A 17,174-nucleotide genomic window follows, 5' to 3' on the forward strand; every position below is an offset into this window, starting at 1 on the left:
ATCCCCCTATACCAGACACCACTAGTTCAGTCCCCCTATACCAGACACCACTAGTTCAGTCCCCCTATACCAGACACCACTAGTTCAGTCCCCCTATACCAGACACCACTAGTTCTATCCCTCTGGTCTAAATAGATCACTACATTTGCTTTATTTTAAAAAACAATTTTCACCCGGTAATTTGACTGAGAAAACATTCTCATTTACATCAACGACCTGGGGAATTGTTACGGGGAGAGGAGGGGGTGGCAGATGTAAGAGAGGGGGTGGGAGATGTAAGAGAGGGGGTGGGAGATGTAAGAGAGGGGGTGGGAAATGTAAGAGAGGGGGTGGGAAATGTAAGAGAGGGGGTGGGAGATGTAAGAGAGGGGGTGGGAGATGTAAGAGAGGGGGTGGGAGATGTAAGAGAGGGGGTGGGAGATGTAAGAGAGGGGGTGGGAGATGTAAGAGAGGGGGTGGGAGATGTAAGAGAGGGGGTGGGAGATGTAAGAGCCAATTGGAACCATTTACACACAGTAGTCAGTGATGTGGATCAGAGCAGCACACATTCAATAAAGACAGGTGAGCACCACTTTAAATTTGGTTTTGTTTTATTTCTCGCGTTACGTCAAAACAGTCACTCGTAACAGGGGGGGTGGGGGGGGGGGTGGAAGGGCCGAAGATAAAAAACATAAAAAGTGGAAATTTGTCTTCTTCTGACCCCAGACCCCAAGAGGAGGGTAGACAGTCAGTGGTGGTAGAGGGATTAAAGGAGGAGATGGAGGGTTTAGTTGATTTTGGGGTGACGGTAGTCCTTGCCGGCGAACTTGGCCTTGTTTCCAAGCTCCTCTTCAATCCTGAAGGACATAAGTCAGGGGTTAGAGGTCAGGATCCTTCATCTTTGCAACAGAAAATATTGTCCAGCAGTTTGAATTGAACACATCTGGTATGTATATACACACAGTGGGGCGAAAAAGTATTTAGTCAGTCACCAATTGTGCAAGTTCTCCCACTTAAAAAGATGAGAGAGGCCTTTCATTTTTGTAGGTACACTGCAACAATGACAGACAAAATGAGAAGAAAAAAAATCCAGAAAAATCACATTGTAGGATTTTTAATGAATTTATTTGCAAATTATCGTGGAAAACAAGTATTTGGTCAATAACAAAAGTTTCTCAATACTTTGTTATATACCCTTTGTTGGCAATGACAGAGTTCAAACGTTTTCTGTAAGTATTCAAAAGGTTTTCACACACTGTTGCTGGTATTTTGGCCCATTCCTCCATGCAGATCTCCTCTGGAGCAGTGATGTTTTGGGGCTGTTGCTGGGCAACACGGACTTTCAACTCCCTCCAAAGATTTTCTATGGGGTTGAGATCTGGAGACTAGCTAGGCCACTCCAGGACCTTGAAATGCTTCTTACGAAGCCACTCCTTCGTTGCCCGGGCGGTGTGTTTGGGATCATTGTCATGCTGAAAGACCCAGTCACGTTTCATCTTCAATGCCCTTGCTGATGGAAGGAGGTTTTCACTCAAAATCTCACGATACATGGCCCCATTCATTCTTTCCTTTCCACGGATCAGTCGTCCTGGTCCCTTTGCAGAAAAACAGCCCCAAAGCATGATGTTTCCACCCCCATGCTTCACAGTAGGTATGGTGTTCTTTGGCTGCAACTCAGCATTCTTTGTCCTCCAAACACGACGAGTTGAGTTTACCAAAAAGTTATATTTTGGTTTCATCTGACCATATGACATTCTCCCAATCTTCTTCTGGATCAATCAAATGCTCTCTAGCAAACTTCAGATGGGCGTGGACATGTACTGACTTAAGCAGGGGGACACGTCTGGGCACTGCAGGATTTGAGTCCCTGGCGGCGTAGTGTGTTACTGATGGTAGGCTTTGTTACTTTGGTCCCAGCTCTCTGCAGGTCATTCACTAGGTCCCCCCGTGTGGTTCTCGGATTTTTGCTCACCGTTCTTGTGATCATTTTGACCCCACGGGGTGAGATCTTGCGTGGAGCCCCAGATCGAGGGAGATTATCAGTGGTCTTGTATGTCTTCCATTTCCTAATAATTGCTCGCACAATTGATTTCTTCAAACCAAGCTGCTTACCTATTGCAGATTCAGTCTTCCCAGCCTGGTGCAGGTCTACAATTTTGTTTCTGGTGTCCTTTGACAGCTCTTTGGTCTTGGCCATAGTGGAGTTTGGAGTGTGACTGTTTGAGGTTGTGGACAGGTGTCTTTTATACTAATAACAAGTTCAAACAGGTGCCATTAATACAGGTAACGAGTGGAGGACAGAGGAGCCTCTTAAAGAAGAAGTTACAGGTCTGTGAGAGCCAGAAATCTTGCTTGTTTGTAGGTGACCAAATACATATTTTCCACCATAATTTGCAAATAAATTCATTAAAAATCCTACAATGTGATTTTCTGGATTTTTGTTTCTCATTTTGTCTGTCATAGTTGAAGTGTACCTATGATGAAAATTACAGGCCTCATCTTTTTAAGTGGGAGAACTTGCACAATAGGTGGCTGACTAAATACTGTTTTGCCCACTGTATATATCTATATATGGTATACACTACAGTAGTAACTTAATATAAAGTCAGGCTGGGTGCAGTAGCTGGTGTTTTCCTGTAGGGGTCAGTGTATTAGGGCTATAGTATTAACTAGGGTTAGTGTAACTAACCTCATCAGCTGGTTGTATTTGGCCAGACGTTCTGATCTACAGGGGGCCCCAGTCTTGATCTGTCCAGTGCAGAGTCCGACCACCAGGTCAGCGATGAATGTGTCCTCTGTCTCTCCGGAGCGATGAGACACCATCACACCCCATCCGTTAGACTGGGCCAGCTTACACCTGTAAGAATAATACAAAATCATTATTTAAACTTCTAAAGTACTTTTCATAACAGAAAGAAATCAAAGCAAAAAATGAACTAATACTATATAATGAGAAGCCTAGTCACTACTACACCCATTTCACATAAGAGATGATCAATTTGTCCCTGTAATATAGTGCCTGTGGTGCAGCTCCAGCAGGGGGCCCTGTAATATAGTGCCTGTGGTGCAGCTCCAGCAGGGGGCCCTGTAATATAGTGCCTGTGGTGCAGCTCCAGCAGGGGGCCCTGTAATATAGTGCCCGTAACGCAGCTCCAGCAGGGGGCACTGTAATATAGTCCTTGTGGTGCAGCTCCAGTAGAAGGTCCTGTAATATAGTGCCTGTAGCGCAGCTCCAGCAGGGGGCCCTGTAATATAGTCCCTGTAGGGCAGCTCTGCGAGGGGGCCCTATACTTACGCCTTGATGGACTCTGTGACGGAGCCGATCTGGTTGACCTTGAGGAGCAGGCAGTTACAGGCCTTCTTCTCCACAGCCTGCTGGATACGCTTGGGGTTGGTCACGGTCAGATCATCTCCCACCACCTGGAGAATAACATACAGATGTTTTTCCACCTTTATTTATCCAGTTGAGAACACCTTTATTTAACCAGGTATTTATATATATAACCCTTTATTTAACCAGGTATATATATATATAACCCTAACCCTTTATTTAACCAGGTATTTATATATATAACCCTTTATTGAACCAGGTATTTATATATATAACCCTTTATTTAACCAGGTATTTATATATATAACCCTTTATTGAACCAGGTATATATATATATAACCCTAACCCTTTATTTAACCAGGTATTTATATATATAACCCTTTATTGAACCAGGTATTTATATATATAACCCTTTATTGAACCAGGTATATATATATATATATATATATATATATAACCCTAACCCTTTATTTAACCAGGTATTTATATATATAACCCTAACCCTTTATTTAACCAGGTATTTATATATATAACCCTTTATTTAACCAGGTAGGCCAGTTGAGAACACCTTTATTTAACCAGGTAGGCCAGTTGAGAACACCTTTATTTAACCAGGTAGGCCAGTTGAGAACACCTTTATTTAACCAGGTAGGCCAGTTGAGAACACCTTTATTTAACCAGGTAGGCCAGTTGAGAACACCTTTATTTAACCAGGTAGGCCAGTTGAGAACAAGTTCTCATTTACAACTGCGACCTGACCAAGATAAAGCAAAGCAATGTGACACAAACAACAGAGTTACACATAAACAAACCTACAGTCAATACAATAGGAAAGTCTATATACAGTGTGTACATATGAGGTAAGATAGGGAGGTAAGGCAATAAATAGGCCATAGTGGTGAAGTAATTACAATATAGCAATTAACTCTGGAGTGACAGATGTGCAAGTAGAGCTACTGGGGTGTAAAAGAGCAAGATAAATAAATATGGGGAGGAGGTAGTTGGGTGGGCTATTTCCAGATGGGCTATATACAGGCATGTACTTGCTTAAACTAATATAATTTCTACTGACTCCTTGTGGATGTGTAACTCGCAAAAAAAATGCATTGTTCTAAATAATAACGAATGCCGAAATTATTTTTGAACCGAACATTATCTAGCATCCCTCCTCCAGACCCAACAACATTATCTAGCATCCCTCCTCCAGACCCAACAACATTATCTAGCATCCCTCCTCCAGACCCAACAACATTATCTAGCATCCCTCCTCCAGACCCAACAACATTATCTAGCTTCCCTCCTCCAGACCCACCAACATTATCTAGCTTCCCTCCTCCAGACCCAACAACATTATCTAGCTTCCCTCCTCCAGACCCAACAACATTATCTAGCTTCCCTCCTCCAGACCCAACAACATTATCTAGCTTCCCTCCTCCAGACCCACCAACATTATCTAGCTTCCCTCCTCCAGACCCAACAACATTATCTAGCTTCCCTCCTCCAGACCCAACAACATTATCTAGCTTCCCTCCTCAGGGTAGCCTGGTGGTTAGAGCGTTGGACTAGTAACCGGAAGGTTGCAAGTTCAAATCCCTGAGCTGACAAGGTACAAATCTGTCGTTCTGCCCCTGAACAAGGCAGTTAACCCACTGTTCTTAGGCTGTCATTGAAAATAAGAATTTGTTCTTAACTGACTTGCCTGGTTAAATAAAGGTAAAATAAAAAGTGAGGCTGAATGAACTGTTTTGCTGCCAGACAAGGCTCCGCTGATAGGACTCTGCTGTTGGGACAGCTTTATGTAGGCCCTAACAGTTTGTGGGCACCGTCTCACCGCTATAGTGGAATTATTGTGTTGTGTAGTGGCTTTGCTGCCATACATCAAAAATAAAAAAACAAGCTTTACTCACCAAGATTTTCATGCGAAAATTGCCACTTCGGCCAGCTATCTAATCTTGTAGTAAGCATGGTCGAATTACCGACCGGGGTGGGGCCCATTGATCAGTTAATATATTAGAAACTGCAAACATTTGCCTGAACCCTAAGCCAAAATGTGTAGAACTGCAGGAAATGTGATGTAAAAGATCATTTTTTTTTATCTCCGCCCCATTGCAATTTTGTATTGGCTGTCACCAGGGGTTACGTTAAAATGTTAGAACCCTATAGATATAGGAGGAGCTGAAGACAAACAAACTGGACCCACCTGGATGTCGACGGCAGCGGTGAACTTTGACCATGCAGCCCAATCATCCTGATCGAAGGGATCCTCAATGGACTGGACTGGAGGAAGAGGAGAGGAGTTAGAGGGAAAGGGTGTATATACAGTGTTGGACTGGAGGAAGAGGAGTTAGAGGGGAAGGGTGTATATACAGTGTCGGACTGGACTGGAGGAAGAGGAGAGGAGTTAGAGGGGAAGGGTGTATATACAGTGTTGGACTGGAGGAAGAGGAGTTAGAGGGGAAGGGTGTATATACAGTGTCGGACTGGACTGGAGGAAGAGGAGAGGAGTTAGAGGGGAAGGGTGTATATACAGTGTTGGACTGGAGGAAGAGGAGTTAGAGGGGAAGGGTGTATATACAGTGTCGGACTGGACTGGAGGAAGAGGAGAGGAGTTAGAGGGGAAGGGTGTATATACAGTGTGTGTGTTTCTCTACGTACCGGGATATCCCTTGATGAAGCTCTTGTACAGATCTCCCAGCTGATCCCCGGTGATGTACCTGGAAGGGTCGTCAGGTGATTTGAAGTCCAGGTCGTACTTCCCTGCCTTGTAGAACTCAGAGGCGGCCACGTCCATGCCGATGATGATCTTATCTGGGTAGCCGGCCTTCTCAATGGCTGACTTCAGGAGCTCCAGAGCTGGAGGGAGAAGAAAGGGTTAAAGTATCACACACCTCCGCCAGGGGGCCCTTTAGAATAGTCCCTGTGGTGCAGCTCCACAAGGGGGTCCTATAGTAATAGTCCCTGTGGTGCAGCTCCACAAGGGGGCCCTATAGTAATAGTCCCTGTGGTGCAGCTCCACAAGGGGGTCCTATAGTAATAGTCCCTGTGGTGCAGCTCCTCCAGGGTGTCCTATAGTAATAGTCCCTGTGTTGCAGCTCCTCCACTCCAGGGTGTCCTATAGTAATAGTCCCTGTGGTGCAGCTCCTCCAGGGTGTCCTATAGTAATAGTCCCTGTGGTGCAGCTCCTCCAGGGTGTCCTATAGTAATAGTCCCTGTGGTGCAGCTCCTCCAGGGTGTCCTATAGTAATAGTCCCTGTGGTGCAGCTCCTCCAGGGTGTCCTATAGTAATAGTCCCTGTGGTGCAGCTCCTCCAGGGTGTCCTATAGTAATAGTCCCTGTGGTGCAGCTCCTCCAGGGTGTCCTATAGTAATAGTCCCTGTGGTGCAGCTCCTCCAGGGTGTCCTATAGTAATAGTCCCTGTGGTGCAGCTCCTCCAGGGTGTCCTATAGTAATAGTCCCTGTGGTGCAGCTCCTCCAGGGTGTCCTATAGTAATAGTCCCTGTGGTGCAGCTCCTCCAGGGTGCCCTATAGTAATAGTCCCTGTGGTGCAGCTCCTCCAGGGTGCCCTATAAACTCTTACCCTCGTTGTTCTCCAGGATGTTGGGTGCGAAGCCGCCCTCATCTCCCACGTTGGTGGCATCCTTTCCGTACTTGGCCTTGATCACGTTCTTCAGGTTGTGGTAAACCTCAGCTCCGATCCTCATGGCCTCGTGGAAGTTGGACGCTCCGATGGGCAGGATCATGAACTCCTGCATGGCCAGCTTGTTACCAGCATGGCTACCACCGTTGATCACGTTGAAGGCCTGGAGGGAGGGAGGAGAGAGGTGTAGAAGAAGGCCTGGAGTTAGGGCAGGCAAGAACACATATTCTTTAGGAAATGTCATTTCTAATTTGATATGTTAGCCATGTTATTTATTATTCATTTCAAAGCTGACAATATACTGTACATCAAGTATAAAGGTAGTTGTAAATATGAAGTTATATGTACTCATGGGTCAGGGTGATGTCCTGGTGATATTATATAGGTGATGTCCTGGTTATATTATATAGGTGATGTCCTGGTTATATTATATAGGTAGGTATATGATGGGTCAGGGTGATGTCCTGGTTATATTATATAGGTAGGTATGTGATGGGTCAGGGTGATGTCCTGGTTATATTATATAGGTGATGTCCTGGTTATATTATATAGGTGATGTCCTGGTTATATTATATAGGTGATGTCCTGGTTATATTATATAGGTAGGTATATGATGGGTCAGGGTGATGTCCTGGTGATATTATATAGGTGATGTCCTGGTGATATTATATAGGTGATGTCCTGGTTATATTATATAGGTGATGTCCTGGTTATATTATATAGGTGATGTCCTGGTTATATTATATAGGTAGGTATATGATGGGTCAGGGTGATGTCCTGGTTATATTATATAGGTAGGTATATGATGGGTCAGGGTGATGTCCTGGTTATATTATATAGGTAGGTATATGATGGGTCAGGCTGATGTCCTGGTTATATTATATAGGTGATGTCCTGGTTATATTATATAGGTAGGTATATGATGGGTCAGGGTGATGTCCTGGTTATATTATATAGGTAGGTATATGATGGGTCAGGGTGATGTCCTGGTTATATTATATAGGTAGGTATATGATGGGTCAGGGTGATGTCCTGGTTATATTATATAGGTAGGTATATGATGGGTCAGGGTGATGTCCTGGTTATATTATATAGGTAGGTATATGATGGGTCAGGGTGATGTCCTGGTTATATTATATAGGTAGGTATGTGATGGGTCAGGGTGATGTCCTGGTTATATTATATAGGTAGGTATATGATGGGTCAGGGTGATGTCCTGGTTATATTATATAGGTAGGTATATGATGGGTCAGGGTGATGTCCTGGTTATATTATTACATTTACATTTACATTTAAGTCATTTAGCAGACGCTCTTATCCAGAGCGACTTACAAATTGATGCATTCACCTTATGACATCCAGTGGAACAGTCACTTTACAATAGTGCATCTAAATCTTAAAGGGGGGGGGGTGAGAGGGATTACTTATCCTATCCTAGGTATTCCTTAAAGAGGTGGGGTTTCAGGTGTCTCCGGAAGGTGGTGATTGACTCCGCTGTCCTGGCGTCGTGAGGGAGTTTGTTCCACCATTGGGGGGCCAGAGCAGCGAACAGTTTTGACTGGGCTGAGCGGGAACTGAGCCCAGGTAGGTGATGTCCTGGTTATATTATATAGGTGATGTCCTGGTTATATTATATAGGTGATGTCCTGGTTATATTATATAGGTAGGTATGTGATGGGTCAGGGTGATGTCCTGGTTATATTATATAGGTAGGTATGTGATGGGTCAGGGTGATGTCCTGGTTATATTATATAGGTAGGTATGTGATGGGTCAGGGTGATGTCCTGGTTATATTATATAGGTGATGTCCTGGTTATATTATATAGGTGATGTCCTGGTTATATTATATAGGTGATGTCCTGGTTATATTATATAGGTAGGTATATGATGGGTCAGGGTGATGTCCTGGTGATATTATATAGGTAGGTATATGATGGGTCAGGGTGATGTCCTGGTTATATTATATAGGTGATGTCCTGGTTATATTATATAGGTGATGTCCTGGTTATATTATATAGGTAGGTATGTGATGGGTCAGGGTGATGTCCTGGTTATATTATATAGGTAGGTATGTGATGGGTCAGGGTGATATTATATAGGTAGGTATATGATGGGTCAGGGTGATGTCCTGGTGATATTATATAGGTGATGTCCTGGTTATATTATATAGGTGATGTCCTGGTTATATTATATAGGTAGGTATATGATGGGTCAGGGTGATGTCCTGGTTATATTATATAGGTGATGTCCTGGTTATATTATATAGGTAGGTATATGATGGGTCAGGGTGATGTCCTGGTTATATTATATAGGTGATGTCCTGGTTATATTATATAGGTAGGTATATGATGGGTCAGGGTGATGTCCTGGTTATATTATATAGGTGATGTCCTGGTTATATTATATAGGTGATGTCCTGGTTATATTATATAGGTGATGTCCTGGTTATATTATATAGGTAGGTATATGATGGGTCAGGGTGATGTCCTGGTTATATTATATAGGTGATGTTCTGGTTATATTATATAGGTGATGTCCTGGTTATATTATATAGGTGATGTCCTGGTTATATTATATAGGTGATGTCCTGGTTATATTATATAGGTGATGTCCTGGTTATATTATATAGGTAGGTATATGATGGGTCAGGGTGATGTCCTGGTTATATTATATAGGTGATGTCCTGGTTATATTATATAGGTGATGTCCTGGTTATATTATATAGGTGATGTCCTGGTTATATTATATAGGTAGGTATGTGATGGGTCAGGGTGATGTCCTGGTTATATTATATAGGTAGGTATGTGATGGGTCAGGGTGATGTCCTGGTTATATTATATAGGTGATGTCCTGTTATATTATATAGGTAGGTATATGATGGGTCAGGGTGATGTCCTGGTTATATTATATAGGTGATGTCCTGGTTATATTATATAGGTGATGTCCTGGTTATATTATATAGGTGATGTCCTGGTTATATTATATAGGTAGGTATATGATGGGTCAGGGTGATGTCCTGGTTATATTATATAGGTGATGTCCTGGTTATATTATATAGGTGATGTCCTGTTTTTTTAATTATATAGGTGATGTCCTGGTTATATTATATAGGTAGGTATATGATGGGTCAGGGTGATGTCCTGGTTATATTATATAGGCGATGTCCTGGTTATATTATATAGGTAGGTATATGATGGGTCAGGGTGATGTCCTGGTTATATTATATAGGTAGGTATATGATGGGGCAGGGGTCAGGGTTAAAGGTTAAACCTGTACTCACGGGGCAGGGCAGGATGACATCCTTGTGTCCGGCCAGATCAGCGATGTGTCGGTACAGGGGCACTCCCTTCTCTGCTGCTCCTGCCTTGCAGACCGCCAGAGACACGCCCAGGATGGCATTGGCTCCAAACTTAGCTACAGGAGGGGGAGAGGCAAGAGGGAGGGGGAGGCAGGAAGAGCAGGGGGCAGGAGGTGGGGGAGGGTAAGGGGGCAGGAGGTGGGGGAGGGTAAGGGGGACAGGAGCAGGCAGGAAGGAGTGGGGGGCAGGTGGAAGGGGGACTGTGTGAATATGCATATTGCTAAGAGTTTACATTGACAATGTTAAGCCTCATTTAATTTGAACAACACGATGCATTATCAAAGTGCCCGCTCCCATCTGCACGGACTCTATGCGTCAGCAGAACACGTTTCCTAGGAGATGTGTGGACGCAGACGAGGAATCCTGTGTTGATGGGAGTGGACGTTCGATAGAAGCAGAAGGTGTAAATTGGGCTTAAGCGCTCAAACTTTTAACGTCAAGAAAGACAGAGGAGGAGAGACATACACTTGTTCTCAGTTCCGTCCAACTCCAGCATGAATTTGTCAATCTTCTCCTGGTCAACAACGCTGAACTTCTTCTCAATCAGTTTGGCAGCGATGTCCTTGTTCACATGATCCACAGCCTTAATGGTACCTTTAGAGATAGTAAAGAGGATTATATATTAAAGAGAGAGAACACTGTTAGATCACAGAGAAACCAATCAGTCTACTCCAGGGATATTCAAAACTGACTCTACTCCATAGACCTCTACTCCATAGACCTGTACCTCTACTCCATATACCTGTACCTCTACTCCATAGACCTGTACCTCTACTCCATAGACCTGTACCTCTACTCCATAGACCTGTACCTCTACTCCATAGACCTGTACCTCTACTCCAGGGATATTCAAAACTGACTCTACTCCATAGACCTCTACTCCATAGACCTGTACCTCTACTCCATAGACCTGTACCTCTACTCCAGGGATATTCAAAACTGACTCTACTCCATAGACCTCTACTCCATAGACCTGTACCTCTACTCCATAGACCTGTACCTCTACTCCATAGACCTGTACCTCTACTCCATAGACCTGTACCTCTACTCCATAGACCTGTACCTCTACTCCATAGACCTGTACCTCTACTCGATAGACTTGTACCTCACCAGGTGACTGCAATTAACTAGCAGTTAGAAATTAAAATCAAAAGTGGAACTGGACTTATGGTCTAGATTTGAGTATCTCTCATCCAGATCAACAGATCCCAGAGAGACATAACTCACCTTTTCCCAGGTAGCGTGCCTTGTCTCCATCTCTCAGCTCCAGAGCCTCATGGACACCGGTAGAGGCACCGCTGGGCACGGCTGCCCTGAAACGGCCTGAACACACAGAGAGAGAGACAGAGAGAGACAGAGAGAGACAGAGAGAGAAGTTAGATTGCTGGGTCGGTGAACAACATCGTGGTACAGTATGTTTGTATGTAAACACTGTGCACCTTTAGCGGTGTAGAGGTCCACCTCCACAGTGGGGTTTCCTCTGGAGTCGAGGATCTCTCGGGCATGGATCTTAGTGATAGACATACTGACTAGAGAGGAGCGATAGAAAGAGATGAGGGGGAGAGAGTGAGAGAAAGATGGGAGGGGACAGGGGGAAGGGGAGAGAAAAAAGGAATAATCAAGTATTATAGTAACCTTCAGATTTCCACTGTTGCTCTCAGTCAATCAGAATTCAGGTCAGAGTCTCCAATCTGTACTGTAGTCGGTATGTACACCTCTGTGTGTGACCTGACTTAGCCACTGTGTAGGTATCATGTCTGCATCACAGTGGAATCTGGCCCACTCTCCCCGCTGTGCTTGCTCCTACAAGCATCGCACACAGCTAGTATGGTTACCTGGTTACGTAGGTTAGTGTAGTATGGTTACCTGGTTACGTAGGTTAGGTTAGTATGGTTACCTGGTTACGTAGGTTAGTATAGTATGGTTACGTAGGTTAGGGTAGTATGGTTACGTAGGTTAGGGTAGTATGGTTACCTGGTTACGTAGGTTAGGTTAGTATGGTTACGTAGGTTAGGGTAGTATGGTTACCTGGTTACGTAGGTTAGGTTAGTATGGTTACCTGGTTACGTAGGTTAGGTTAGTATGGTTACGTAGGTTAGGGTAGTATGGTTACGTAGGTTAGGTTAGTATGGTTACCTGGTTACGTAGGTTAGGGTAGTATGGTTACCTGGTTACGTAGGTTAGGGTAGTATGGTTACGTAGGTTAGGGTAGTATGGTTACGTAGGTTAGGGTAGTATGGTTACCTGGTTACGTAGGTTAGGTTAGTATGGTTACCTGGTTACGTAGGTTAGGGTAGTATGGTTACGTAGGTTAGGTTAGTATGGTTACCTGGTTACGTAGGTTAGGGTAGTATGGTTACGTAGGTTAGGGTAGTATGGTTACCTGGTTACGTAGGTTAGGTTAGTATGGTTACCTGGTTACGTAGGTTAGGTTAGTATGGTTACCTGGTTACGTAGGTTAGGGTAGTATGGTTACCTGGTTACGCAGGTTAGGGTAGTATGGTTACATAGGTTAGGGTAGTATGGTTACCTGGTTACGTAGGTTAGTGTAGTATGGTTACCTGGTTACGTAGGTTAGGGTAGTATGGTTACCTGGTTACGTAGGTTAGGGTAGTATGGTTACCTGGTTACGCAGGTTAGGGTAGTATGGTTACGTAGGTTAGGGTAGTATGGTTACCTGGTTACGTAGGTTAGGGTAGTATGGTTACCTGGTTACGTAGGTTAGTGTAGTATGGTTACGTAGGTTAGGGTAGTATGGTTACCTGGTTACGTAGGTTAGGGTAGTATGGTTACCTGGTTACGTAGGTTAGGTTAGTATGGTTACGTAGGTTAGGGTAGTATGGTTACCTGGTTACGTAGGTTAGGTTAGTATGGTTACGTAGGTTAGGTTAGTATGGTTACGTAGGTTAGGGTAGTATGGTTACCTGGTTATTTGTAATGTGTGTATAGATTCTGAGCTGAGTGTGTTGTTAGCAGTGTGTGTGTGTATATACGTTCTGAGCTGAGTGTGTTGTTAGCAGTGTGTGTGTGTATATACGTTCTGAGCTGAGTGTGTTGTTAGCAGTGTGTGTGTGTGTATACGTTCTGAGCTGAGTGTGTTGTTAGCAGTGTGTGTGAAGAGGTCTAGAGCCTGTTTAATCTTTAACCTTTTAGTTTGACCTTTCTGTAGATTCACTAGAGGCTTCAGTGTGACCTTTCACTCCATGTTATTGTTGGCCATGGCATTACTGTATTACAGTACGCAATACAGTGTGTGTATTAATAAACACACTGGCCCTCACCCACACACACTCAACATTCAGAACATTTGAGATTACATTTCCTATCTGGTTCTTGAGTTATATTTTATGTCATTCTGCCTCTCTGCCTGAGACTCTGCCTGAGACTCTGCCTGAGACTCTGCCTGAGACTCTGCCTGAGACTCTGCCTGAGACTCTGCCTGAGACTCTGCCTGAGACTCTGCCTGAGACTCTGCCTGAGACTCCCCTTATATGACTGGGAGACAACCTTCTCATTCTGAATGTCCTCATCAACATTTTAAAGCAATATCTTAGAGCAACATTAAGATGTTCTAGATTTAAAAAATAAACTCTGGTCTAGGCTGTTGGTTTAGCTAAACTAGGCTAACATGCTGCATGTCCTCATTAACATTAAAACCCACAACCCACATCTCCTCTAAATGTACCCAATCTTCATTCATTCATTCTACACAAAAACCTATTGCACAGCACACCATTCACCCTGTTGGACTGGATCGCTAGCAGATGCACTGTACCACTCTGCAACCTGGAACCAAAAGAGGTTCTTCGGCTGTTCCCACAGGAGAAACTAGGGCTGTCGAAATTGTAAAAAGCGTATTTTTCCATATATCAACACATCCTATGTGTTTTAATCAAATCAACTATATGCACCGAGGTTGTCTGACACTATTAGATTAAATAATTAAGACACACAACTGACAAGAGGGAGTCCAACTGCAATTGATTGTGACTAGCACCCGTTCTCCCTGTCCTGACAGACTGTGCCATCCCCACAGCCTCCACAATGGATCAGTCCACTCAGACAGGCGTCATGATTATTATTATTATTTATTTTTTGCTACTCAACTAAAGAAATACTGCTCGACCAGCAGCCTATTGACCAGTAGACTAAATGGGGTCAGCCCCAGGAGACACTAAATGGGGCCAGCCCTAGGAGACACTAAATGGGGCCAGCCCTAGGAGACACTAAATGGGGCCAGCCCTAGGAGACACTAAATGGGGCCAGCCCTAGGAGACACTAAATGGGGCCAGCCCTAGGAGACACTAAATGGGGCCAGCCCTAGGAGACACTAAATGGGGCCAGCCCTAGGAGAAACTAAATGGGGCCAGCCCTAGGAGACACTAAATGGGGCCAGCCCTAGGAGACACTAAATGGGGCCAGCCCTAGGAGACACTAAATGGGGCCAGCCCTAGGAGACACTAAATGGGGCCAGCCCTAGGAGACACTAAATGGGGCCAGCCCTAGGAGACACTAAATGGGGCCAGCCCTAGGAGACACTAAATGGGGCCAGACACTAAATGGGGCCAGCCCTAGGAGACACTAAATGGGGCCAGCCCTAGGAGACACTAAATGGGGCCAGCCCTAGGAGACACTAAATGGGGCCAGCCCTAGGAGACACTAAACCCCTTTTGGGTCTACATGGAACACTAAAGAGTTCTATCTGGAACCATACAGGGTTCTCTTATGGGGATAGCTGCAGAACACTTTGGAACACTAAAGAGTTCTATCTGGAACCATAAAGGGTTCTCTTATGGGGATAGCTGCAGAACACTTTGGAACACTAAAGAGTTCTATCTGGAACCATAAAGGGTTCTCTTATGGGGATAGCTGCAGAACACTTTGGAACACTAAAGAGTTCTATCTGGAACCATAAAGGGTTCTCTTATGGGGATAGCTGCAGAACACTTTGGAACACTAAAGAGTTCTATCTGGAACCATAAAGGGCTCTCTTATGGGGATAGCTGCAGAACACTTTGGAACACTAAAGAGTTCTATCTGGAACCATAAAGGGTTCTCTTATGGGGATAGCTGCAGAACACTTTGGAACACTAAAGAGTTCTATCTGGAACCATAAAGGGTTCTCTTATGGGGATAGCTGCAGAACACTTTGGAACACTAAAGAGTTCTATCTGGAACCATAAAGGGTTCTCTTATGGGGATAGCTGCAGAACACTTTGGAACACTAAAGAGTTCTATCTGGAACCATAAAGGGTTCTCTTATGGGGATAGCTGCAGAACACTTTGGAACACTAAAGAGTTCTATCTGGAACCATAAAGGGTTCTCTTATGGGGATAGCTGCGGAACACTTTGGAACACTAAAGAGTTCTATCTGGAACCATAAAGGGTTCTCTTATGGGGATAGCTGCGGAACACTTTGGAACACTAAAGAGTTCTATCTGGAACCATAAAGGGTTCTCTTATGGGGATAGCTGCAGAACACTTTGGAACACTAAAGAGTTCTATCTGGAACCATAAAGGGTTCTCTTATGGGGATAGCTGCGGAACACTAAAGAGTTCTATCTGGAACCATAAAGGGTTCTCTTATGGGGATAGCTGCGGAACACTTTGGAACACTAAAGAGTTCTATCTGGAACCATAAAGGGTTCTCTTATGGGGATAGCTGCAGAACACTTTGGAACACTAAAGAGTTATATCTGGAACTGCCTGGATACTTACAGAATGTTTGAAAAGATTAGATGGTCGAGAGGAAGTATAACGTCACACAGAAATATCAAAAGAGCATCACAGTGACGCAACTGAAACGGCGCAGTGCCCGACAGTGATTGTGAGACGGCACATTATCGGGAGATTATGTAACAGTGTCCTGCTCCCCCTCCGATGCTATAGTCTACATCCTGCAAACTATCTCTGTTAGATGTAGTGTAGGCCTGGACTATAATCAAATGCGCTGCAAATGTGGAAGTGAATTAAAGTCATCCCTCTACAATATTTAATTGCATGCTGGTCATAAATATATATGCCTAAATAAATATTGGGGCTTTACTATACAGGCTGTAGTATAGCTCAGATCCATCTGCAGAGAGTAACAGTCAAGTTAATTATTATAGTTTATTCTAGGCCTTCAACTTTGTAGCTTACAACACATGAACTATTAGTGTCCTCAACTGAAGGTCATCACGTTGTCATTCGGCTACAAACACACAGGAGGAGGTTTGTGTACAAAAACTGAAAAGATGAAAAACTAATTAAATCGCAGACGCATGAGAACTAGGCTACACTGTATGTTTTCAACAGTTGCAATGTCTAAGAACATATCCCATTGCTTCAATCCCAAAGGCTAAAATTAAAGTATTCATTGTTTCTAAAGTTTATCAGTCATAGAACATAAGCAAACACAGTTACAAGGCTAGAGTTGAGAGCGCCAAAGCAAGAGGAACATTCAAGTGACAACTAAACAAGTTGGTCTTTCCTAGGCCTGTAAATGTTTCTGAAGTTTCTATGAATGTGTGCGCAAAGCGAATCGAATAACCCAGAAAGCATGGTACCTGAGGGGGGTTGATGCGGCTGGCTGGCTGTCCGACTGTCCTTCTGGAAAGTGACACCCCTGTCCCTCCTCCGGTGCTTTATAGACTGCCACTAGTGGCCTGCCGCCCCCATATAAGGACAAGGGTTTAGGGGCGGAAGGGAAATTATCAGACACACTAAAAAATGCAGAAAATGAAATGACGGTGAGATATGTCTGCGTTTGTGTTAATGTGTCGAATACATATGTTTCTCTCCAAATGATTCATCAATATATGATATGTTTCTCTCCAAATGAGTAATCAATATATAATGTTTCTTAGTTTCTCTCCAAATGATTCAT

At 44.0% G+C, this 17,174-nt stretch overlaps 1 protein-coding gene across 2 annotated transcripts; it reads right to left on the reverse strand.

Annotated features, from left to right (window-relative positions):
• Positions 1 to 572: 572 nt before the first annotated feature.
• On the reverse strand, positions 573 to 16,925 carry eno3 (enolase 3, (beta, muscle)). Of its 2 annotated transcripts, none has more exons than XM_046329209.1 (11): positions 16,855 to 16,925; positions 11,745 to 11,834; positions 11,533 to 11,628; positions 10,771 to 10,899; positions 10,228 to 10,361; positions 6,888 to 7,110; positions 5,966 to 6,163; positions 5,511 to 5,587; positions 3,275 to 3,399; positions 2,669 to 2,836; positions 573 to 836 (listed from the first exon to the last, which is right to left on the reverse strand). In XM_046329209.1, the coding sequence occupies exons 2-11, from the start codon at positions 11,827 to 11,829 to the stop codon at positions 767 to 769; spliced, it is 1,305 nt and encodes a 434-aa protein (XP_046185165.1). In that variant the 5' UTR covers positions 11,830 to 11,834; positions 16,855 to 16,925; the 3' UTR covers positions 573 to 766. The 2 variants fall into 2 exon arrangements, with proteins under 2 accessions (XP_046185165.1, XP_046185166.1); XM_046329210.1 differs by having other exon boundaries at positions 11,745 to 11,830; positions 16,855 to 16,891.
• Positions 16,926 to 17,174: the final 249 nt, after the last annotated feature.

Source organism: Oncorhynchus gorbuscha, linkage group LG25 (assembly GCF_021184085.1).
Source record: "Oncorhynchus gorbuscha isolate QuinsamMale2020 ecotype Even-year linkage group LG25, OgorEven_v1.0, whole genome shotgun sequence".
Classification (NCBI taxonomy): Eukaryota; Metazoa; Chordata; class Actinopteri; order Salmoniformes; family Salmonidae; genus Oncorhynchus; species Oncorhynchus gorbuscha.

Excerpts from the sequence above, each read along its gene's own strand:
- eno3 (XM_046329209.1), bottom strand. The coding sequence starts at position 11,829 with ATGTCTATCACTAAGATCCATGCCCGAGAGATCCTCGACTCCAGAGGA. Across the intron at positions 6,164-6,887 it reads CATCCTGGAGAACAACGAGG|CTCTGGAGCTCCTGAAGTCA; the intron begins GTAAGAGTTTAT and ends TTCTCCCTCCAG. Across the intron at positions 2,837-3,274 it reads GTCACAGAGTCCATCAAGGC|GTGTAAGCTGGCCCAGTCTA; the intron begins GTAAGTATAGGG and ends TTATTCTTACAG.